This window comes from Pleurodeles waltl, chromosome 7, assembly GCF_031143425.1.
Source record: "Pleurodeles waltl isolate 20211129_DDA chromosome 7, aPleWal1.hap1.20221129, whole genome shotgun sequence".
Lineage (NCBI taxonomy): Eukaryota > Metazoa > Chordata > Amphibia > Caudata > Salamandridae > Pleurodeles > Pleurodeles waltl.
The window spans coordinates 1,546,847,756-1,546,857,746 of record NC_090446.1 but is presented as its reverse complement, the minus strand read 5'-3'; the positions used below and the strand labels follow the sequence as shown (position 1 = coordinate 1,546,857,746).

Here is a 9,991-nt window from a genome sequence, read left to right as displayed (position 1 = left end):
TAATAAAAAAGTGCAGCTCTGCCCCCTGGCACATAGGCACAGCAAGCTGAGCTATATGCTGTAACAAGAGCATGCATCCTAGCCGAGGGGAAAACTGTTAACATTTATACTGACTCACGTTATGCCTTTGGAGTTGTCCATGATTTTGGCCAGCTGTGGCAGTATCGTGGTTTCATAACAGCAGCAGGGTGCCCTATCCAAAATGGCCTTTTAGTAAAGACCTTGTTAAAAGCAATACTACTACCCAACAGCATAGCAGTCATAAACCAAGATAGCCAGAGGAAACGCCATGGCTGACACAGCAGCAAGAGAAAGCATGTTACAGCCAGTACAGATGGTGCCCCAAATGGCAAAAAGCATTCCAAAACTTCAGCTTATTCAGAGACAATTGTTGCTAGCTGATGCAAAGGAAGCACAATGGCCTGCAGCACTAGCTGAGGAAAGAGTGTGGACTGATGCTGGGTGTGAGCAAAATGATGAGGGATTATGGGTCCACCAGGGTGGGAGACCTGTGGCTCCACGTAGTATGTTCCTTCCCCTTACAAGGCTTTCTCATGGACCCACTCACATGGCACAAGGGGGGATGAATGAGCTAATTAGACATGAATAGTTTGCACCAGGGATAACAGCCTTCACTGCACAATTCTGCTCCCAATGTCTTGTCTGTGCCCAACATACTAAAGGCCGGTCCCCTGCTACACATGATCACTTACCAGTACCACAGGGGCTGTTTACCAATGTCCAAATAGACTTTGCCTATATGCCCCCAGGGAATGGATTCAAATATTTGCTGGTGTGTGTGGATCAATTTTCAAAATGGATGGAGGCGTTTCCCATAAGGAATAATGATGCAGCAACTGTGGTGCGATGCTTGATGAAAAATATCATACCCTGATTTGGGGTCCCCCAGGGCATTAATAGCGACAGAGGAGGAGAATTTGTGGCTGCAGTGGTGGAAAAGATGTGTGAATGTTTGGGAATAGAGTGGAAACTGCATGCCCCCTGCCTCCCCCAAAGTTCAGGACAGGTGGAGAGGATGAACTCCACTATAAAAAATTGATTAGCAAAAGCAACTGATGCAACAGGCCTGAAATGGCCTGATGTTCTGCCTTTAGTGCTGCATGCCGTAAGGGCAACTCCATCTAGGACAACCCTTTTGTCCCCCCCATGCGGTACTGATGGGGTGGCCTATGTCTGTGGGGTTAAGGTTGCCTCTCCCAGCATCTCAAGCAGCACTGCTGTGGACAGATGAACATTTTTCTGACTATGCTATAAAATTGTCATCGGTCTTGAGGCATCACCATCTCCAGGTGAAGGAAGCTTTGCCCCATCCATCCTCAGAGCCCACACATCCTTTTGAAGCTGGAGACATGGCCATGATGAGAAAAATAAAAGATGTTTCTCTTAGTTGTAGGTGGACTGGACCACACCTCGTGCTCCTGGTGAAGCAGGCGGCGGTGAAAGTACAGGGACATCCTGAGTGGATTCACGGCACTGGGTGCAGATCCGCACCATCAACAACCAGGACCAACGTGCCTGCAACAGATGAGCACATGCAACAATGCAGAAAAAGGGGAGACAGACCAGACCGTTCCCAAGAGCCACGCTGAGGGTCCGTCATCAAGTGTCAGGTGACACCAACTGATGCAGTTGAGTGAAGCACACAACATAGTCTTGAAGAAAGGTGATAATCACACCTGCCGAAAAATAGACTGAAGAGGACACCTCAGGGTAGGTCCGTGAAACTGCCCTTGAACAAGACTACTGCAGACTAGTAGGGGAAGAAGAGGACTGCACCCTGCGTGCCATTGCCTTACTGAACAGACTTCAAATATATATCTATAACTTTTGAAAAGAAAAAAAAATGCATTGCATAGTTCAAATAATATTTGTTAGTACCTTAATTTTGTGTGTGCTACCAGTATTTAGACAAACAGCTGACCATCCCCTCATTGCGGTACATGAGAAAGTAGCCCAAGTCTTAGGTCTTGAAAACTGCTGGATGTGTAGAGAATTATCCAGAAACCCCAATGACCCCATTGGCTTACATGGGACACCTGTGCCTATACAGAATTATGCACAAGGAAAATGATGCCTTGTACCAAATGTAACTTGGGACTGTGGAGAAGGAAGGACTGGATGGTACCCACGTTGTACCATACTGCCCAGTATTCAAGCTGAATACCCAGTGTCACCTGTGAGGGAGAACAATGCAGAGGACAGCGCTTTCCCTGTATGGATAAAGCATCAAGTTTCAGGATGTAACCCAGCTTCCTGATACTTAGGATACCTCGCAAGGAGCAAGTGTCCTAACGTATTAGAATTTGATGCCACCCCAGGTAATTGGAATATAAGGGACAGACAGTTAATAAGTAGGATCTGGACAACTAAGAGACAAGGAAAGAAAGTGACCTACACTTTACATTACTGGAACATCACTATTCTTGGAGAAACAGTGTTGATAACTCCTGATGGTCTTCTATATGATCCACTAATTGAACAAGAAAATGATTATACTAGGGCACCAAATGTGATTTCTAAAATATTAGAATATCCTTTATGGTCAGCTCGCTGCTCTTACATGGTGCCGTGGGCAAATGTTACTCTTATAAATTCTGCATGGATTGATTATAAATGGTGTGATCAATTTCAGAACTCTTTCCCTGACGGGGTAGGTCTTCCTCTCAGTAAATATCACACACTGGACACACGGTTACAGGGCAGTATGTATTTCATTTGTGGAACTAAGGTTTACAAGGTGCTCTCGCGGCACTGGGAAGGCATGTGTGCTATTTCTTATCTAACACAAAACATTTCAGTTGTGCTGCATATTGCAGCACATGAGCCTTTAAACTTGGTGAGTTTCGCTCATAGGTATAAAGGAGATATACATACACCTATTTTGGAGGCTAGACAAGGTCTATTTTTTGAGCTAATGCATATATTAATCCCAGGATATGGCGTATATGATTTGGAATTGGCCCTTGTTAACATGTCTGCTGAGCTAGCCATAGCATTCAATGCAACAAGAGATGCACTTCAAGAGTTGCAGGTGGAAATTAATTCAGTGGCTGCCATGACTATCCAACATAGAATTGCCCTTGACCTCCTGACACTGCAACAAGCAGGACTGTGCGTTTTGTTGAATTCCTCTTGCTGTTATTTTTTAAATGATAGTGGAAACATAACAAGGGATGTTGCCCAAATTAAGAAAGCAGTTAGAATATTTCATGGAGCAGAGAACATTTCTGATTCTGAGGATTGGTCCTGGCTTTGGTCATGGTTACCAACAGGATGGCTGAAGAGCTTAGTTCTAGCGCTATTCAGTATCTTTATAACAATAGTGGTACTTTTGTGCTGCTTCCAGTTCTATTGCTCCATGCTCCAGCAGTTCTGTAGTAAGAACATCTATTCATTTTGCAGTTAAAGTTCTACATCCTACAGAGCAGGAGATAGCCCTCAGAAATCTTACAATAAAACAAGATGTAGAGGAAGCACACAAAGAAATGTTTGATTTAATGGCTATCGACCCATAACACATGAATGCTTTAGATTAAATACTAGCATATAATTTAGTCTATGTTTAAATAATGAATACCTCATAGATGTATATCTAGATGACAATATATGTGTTTCATCTAAACAAAATGTGTAATGCCATCCGAAGATATGTATTTTATTGATACGTTATTACTATGCTTCTGCACTGTATATATATATTTTTGCAATCAAGTATGATATCACTATCAAAAAGGAGATATTGTTGGGAAAAATATATATTCACATGAATGTACCTATAGATATGATACTTTAGTTCCAATTCTGTCCTCCATTATCTGAATCCCAGTAAGACTTCCCTACTGACCTCTCTGACACCTATGCCAGTTGTACAAACAAACCTCTCCAAGCAACGCTGTTAAGTTTAGCTCGGTCTCACACTTTAGGTTCAGCCAGTCAGCAACCCAGCCCCCTTTTTCTGTAGGGACCACCTGTTGTCTGTTCACATGCTCATGCTCATACTGCATTATGTATATTTTTACACTATGGACTTTTAGTTTTGTATGTGCAGCATTTCTTTTGTATGTGCGTGCCCATGTTTGGACTGAGTCCCCTTTTGGGGTTTTGCTGTGACAGGACTTATTAACATATATAAGTGCCTGACTTATATGCTTCAGGGCAGAAGATGCCAGCTTGTAAGATGTAACACTGGGATGTGCGTCTGCCTTCTGCCTTGGCCTGCCAATAAACCTTGGTACCTCATGAAAGCATTTAATCTGTTCCGGAGCCTTGCCTAGTGTTTGTTTTTTCTTTGCGTCACTCTGAGGAGGGTTGAAAAATAGTTTTCTAACACTACCTGCTATGGACAGAATACTGTCACTGTTGCTTCTTCCTGCTATGGACAGATCGCTGCCTTTGCTTCCTCCTGCTATGGACAGATGGCTGTCTCATCTTCCTCCTGCTATGGCCAGACTTCTGTCTCTGCTTCCTCCTGCTATGGACAGACCACTGTCTCTACTTCCTCCTGCTATGGACAGACTTCTGTCTCTGCTTCCTCCTGCTATGGACAGACCACTGTCTCTACTTCCTCCTGCTATGGACAGACCACTGTCTCTACTTCCTCCTGCTATGGACAGACCGCTGTCTCTGCTTCCTCCTGCTATGGACATACCTCTGTCTCTACTTCCTCCTGCTATGGACAGACAGCCGCTTCCGCCTGCTATGAACAGACCGATTTTATTCTTTCTCCTGCTGTGAACAAACCACTGTCTCTGCTTCTGCTTTTTATGGACAGAGGAATGTGTCTTCTTCCTCCTGCTATGGACAGACTGCTGTCTCTGCTTCCACCTTCTATGGACAGACCGCTGTCCATGCTCGAGCCTGCAATGGACAATCTGCTGTCTGTTTCCTCCTGCTCGCTGTCTCATCTTCCTCCTGCTATGGCCAGACCTCTGTCTCTACTTCCTCCTGCTATGGACAGACCACTGTCTCTACTTCCTCCTGCTATGGACAGACCTCTGTCTCTGCTTCCTCCTGCTATGGACAGATCTCTGTCTCTGCTTCCTCCTGCTATGGACAGACCACTGTCTCTACTTCCTCAGGGACCTTCTGGTCTGATTATTAGGTGCTCTTGGACTCCGTGTAGGTGATTAAGCCAACTACGATCAAGCCTAATACTCCGCCTGTTAAGGATTGCTTTAAATCACAGTTTCTTCGCTCCGCAACACTATTTTCCTCTGGATGAAATGGAGCCGAATAATACAGTTGGACCTCTAACGAAGCCCTGGTGTCCCTGAATGCCCTTGAGGCAAAAGCAGGACCCTGGTCCAAGTGGAAAGCCCCAACTGCACATTTGCAGATTAAGACTTGAAAATCTTTAATAACAGTTCGAGCACCAGCTGAGGGTTGCTGCCAAACCCATAGAAATCTGGAGCATGAGTCAATAGCGACTAACATGTATTTGTATGCAGTCAGGGGTCAAGGGACCACAATGGTCCAAGTACACACATTTTGTAGGTTTATTGGAAATTAAGAGGGGTGTCTGCAGTGGGCGTTTGACTATGGACCCTTTTATTTGCTGACAGATGTCACAACTAAGGACATACTGCTTGGTCTGTTTGTAAAGACCTGGCCACCAATAACGTGCTTGTAACAATGATATTGTAGCCGCCACACCAGCATGGGCAGAAGAAACTCCCTTGTGTGCAGCTTTATTGAACTCTGGTCTTTGATCTTGTTTGGGGATCACACATTCACTCACCCCTGGTACTGTTACTAGGGCAGTATAGAAGCTAGATATGTGGTAGGAATATTTGTCAGGATATGCCTTTAGCATTGGCTTACCTTCAGCCAAAGCTTTCACAACAGCCAGTGTTTCATTATCCAGTCTCGTCCGTGAACAAGTTATTACAGCAACAGAAGCCGTAGCTACTGCTGACTTTCCGCTTCATCAGCCAAGATATTGCCAGCAATGTGTATTCCAACATGTTGATGTCCTAATGTATGAACAACATGGACATTGGGTAGCGTTTCTTTCAGATCCGCTACTTTCCCCCACATGAGTCTGTGTTTAATGGTATTTCCTTTTGAATCTCTGAACCCATTCTGGCATCAGTAATGCAGATATTTATTGAAGGACTGGACACAATAATATGAATCACAGACAATTAATATTAACTGTTCTGGATCCATGTGTTCCAGCGCCATCACCAGAGCCTTGAGCTCTGATAACTGTGCAGTGCAGTCCCTTAAGGTCTGTGTGTAAGTGTGTTGTGGATGGAATTCACCATCTTTCAAGTAGCATCTCACGACCACGCAAGCAGCATAGTATTAATGTTTTGTACCTACTGCGGGCTGGCCTGAGGCATCATTGTACCTAATTATTTGATATGGTTCAATAGGCAGAGTGTTTTCGGGAACAGGATATTCAAGTTCATATTGTAAGATTTCTTGAGCTTGTAATTTTGGGTCAAAAACATAGTCAACATCAGTGGCTGTCAGAGAAGTTGTCCATCGAATCCGGGGACATAGGCTGTAATATCATTTGCACATTGTTCTCTGTTATGTCATACAAATATCCAGTTACATTCACGGGATAGTCAGTTGTATTGTATCACATAATAATATTGCATTCACTCGTAAAACCAACTTGTGACACACCTCCTTTGCCCCCCCTATTAGTGCACTCATTCTGGGCAGGCCTGATCTCTGGGCAGTGTTTACACAGTGCAGTGAGTTTCATCTAGCTCAAATCACAGGCTGAATAGTGTATATTCTGGCTCTGATGTGGAGTATATGAGATAAAAAATGAGAAGAAGTGGGACTTCAATGGGAGGGTGGTGTAAACTGGGTCTCATGCTTCCTCCTGCAAGTTATTGGGTGTTTCTGAGTGAGGGTGTAAGTCGTTGAACAATGTTTCCCTGGCCGTGAGTATGTTACACTTCCATAATCCCTTTATCTCTTAGCCCCATATTCATCTTGAATTTGTTTTAACTCGTCTGGAACATTGACTAGTGTTGGTGTACCGTGTGCGCTAGTATAGAGCCAGGGAAATATCGTGCCCCAAGTATTGCAGTTATCTACTGAGGAAACCATCCCAAATGGCAAGCACATAGTAAGTATTGTATGTTTATACTGAAGTCCCGTGTTGGGGAAAAACTGCTTCCAGCACATTTATTTTTTGAGCTAATCAAAATTGAATTTCCTCCCGCTTGGTGGGTACTTTACCCATGATCGGAAGTGCAGTCGCAGGGTTAATGCCTGGTGTGACTGCATGTGGTTGCACTGGGGCAGCACGTGCAGGGTTAGTGTTTAAAGTCTGCATTACAAACTGTACTAATAGTCTGTGTTAACCGCAATTACCACCCATTGTGGGTTCACCATGGTGGATATACATGTTCAGAGGTAAGGACACCAAATGGGGATTCATTCTTTTCAGGTTCAAACTTGAACAACCTACAGCGTTGGATAGGTACTACCTACCTAGCTGAGGAGGAAATACTCAATACCACAGACATCTCCGTATATAGTATTGAGGTGCCTTTAGCACGTAGTGAGACAGAGAAACATTGGTGGTGCCATGTCACGTAGGCTCTCATTATCCTAATGAGGCTGCTGGATTCAGGCAGCATTATCACTTGGATTGTGGGGAACTGAGTCCAATCCCACACCATGTGACTAATCCATTTCTGGCCAACTAGCAGCACCTCACCTCCACCCAAGAGCAGGGATGATCTGTGGCAACCGGGCGCATGACATGATGACTTCTCAGCGAAATCATGATGGATCAGATCTCATCCATTCCTCTCAGTTACATTAGTCCCACACATGCAAAGACAAACAGAGACAGAAAACGGTTCAATAGGATTTATTGAAGCAGCTGCATCTGAGATAAAATGGCATGAATTGCAATAATTAGAATGATAAAATATGCTAAAAGCAAAATGGTAAGAAGAAAAGTGAAACAGAGGAAAAGTCCCACCATATTGTCACTATGCATAATATATGTGGTTCTTACCCAAGCTATGTTAGAGCACAGCATGATAAGCCCTAATTAGCCTTTCAGGTTCCCCCCGGGAAGACATCATCCCCCACACCTGAGCAAGGAAGCCTGTGGTCTAGAGAGACCGTCCCCATATAGGCCGAGGAAACAGTAGTCTCAGCAAGCAGCTGTAGCGTGCGGTCGTGGTCATCTGGCTGGAATCTCCCTCTAACATGCAGGGGACAGAGAAGATTTTTTTAGTAAAACAGATGATCGTCTGAGAAAATAGCCCCATGTAAGGATGTGTTTCTATGAATGTTGGCGACGCAGCGTACCACTTGCTGACAACCCGATCTCGCTGCAGCCTTGAGGAAAGCACAAGGTGAAAGGAATGTCTTTGAGGAACGCAATGCTTTCCCAGGCGAAAGAACAACTATGTAATAAAATAAAACAGCACCAGCAATGTGGCTAATTCTGAAATAATAAAAATGCAGCAGAATAAAATGTAACTGGTCTAAAGGGCACAAGTGGCAGGCCTACGTGCTAAAATAATGTGGCTAGAAACATTAGTAAAATGGCTATACAACACTGCTGTGGACAGACCACTGTCTCTGCGTCCTCCTACTGTGAACAGACTGCTGTCTCTGCTTCCTCCTGCTATGGACAGACATTTGCCTCTGCTTCCTCCTGCTATGGACAGACTGCTGTCTCTGCTTCTGTGTGCTGTGGACAGACCGCTGTCTCTGCGTCCTCCTACTATGGACAGACTGCTGTCTCTGCTTCCTCCTGCTATGGACAGACATTTGCCTCTGCTTCCTCCTGCTATGGACAGACTGCTGTCTCTGCTTCCTCCTGCTGTGGACAGACATTTGCCTCTGCTTCCTCCTGCTATGGACAGACTGCTGTCTCTGCTTCCTCCTGCTGTGGACAGACCACTGTCTCTGCTTCCTCCTGCTATGGACAGACCGCTGCCTCTGCTTTCATCTTCTGTGGACAGACCTCTGTTTCTGTCTTTTATGGACAGGCCAATGTGTTTGCTTCCTCCTGCTATGGACAGACATTTGCCTCTGCTTCCTCCTGCTATGGACAGACTGCTGTCTCTGCTTCCTCCTGCTGTGGACAGACCACTGTCTCTGCTTCCTCCTGCTATGGACAGACCGCTGCCTCTGCTTTCATCTTCTGTGGACAGACCTCTGTTTCTGTCTTTTATGGACAGGCCAATGTGTTTGCTTCCTCCTGCTATGGACAGACTGCTGTCTCCGCTTCCTCCTGCTATGAACAGACTGCTGTCTCTGCTTCTGTGTGCTATGGACAGACCGCTGCCTCTGCTTCCTCCTGCTATGGACAGACCGCTGCCTCTGCTTCCTCCTGCTATGGACAGACCGCTGCCTCTGCTTTCATCTTCTGTGGACAGACCTCTGTTTCTGTCTTTTATGGACAGGCCAATGTGTTTGCTTCCTCCTGCTATGGACAGACTGCTGTCTCCGCTTCCTCCTGCTATGGACAGACTCCTGTCTCCACTTCCTCCTGCTATGGACAGTCCGCTGTCTCTGCTTCCTCCTGCTATGGACAGATCTCTGTCTCTGCTTCCTCCTGCTATGGACAGACCGCTGTCTCTGCTTCCTCCTGCTATGGACATACCTCTGTCTCTACTTCCTCCTGCTATGGACAGTCCGCTGTCTCTGCTTCCTCCTGGAATAAAAAGACTGCTGTCTGCTTCCTCCTGCTATGGACAGACGTCTGTCTCTGCTTCCTCCTGCTATGCATTGAGTTGAGTGCTACAGAGTAAAATGAATTGGCATAGAGTGCAGTGGGGTAGAGTGCAGGATTGCACAGTGGAGCAGAGTGGAGCTGTGCGGAACAGATTGGAGTAGACTGGTGTAGGCTGGAGTAGTGTACAGTGCATTGTCAAAGGGTGCAGTGGTGTGGAGTGCTCTAGGGTAGATTGGCACAGAGTAGATCAGTGAAGAGCGGTGGAGAGTGGACTACACTGCAGTGGTGCAGAGTGCAGTG

At 45.4% G+C, this 9,991-nt stretch overlaps 1 protein-coding gene across 1 annotated transcript; it reads left to right on the top strand.

The window, feature by feature from the left end:
• Window positions 1–8,552: 8,552 nt before the first annotated feature.
• Window positions 8,553–9,767, top strand: LOC138247109 (trophinin-like). Its single transcript, XM_069201854.1, has one exon. It carries the CDS (start codon window positions 8,553–8,555, stop codon window positions 9,765–9,767), a length of 1,215 nt encoding a protein of 404 aa, XP_069057955.1.
• Window positions 9,768–9,991: the final 224 nt, after the last annotated feature.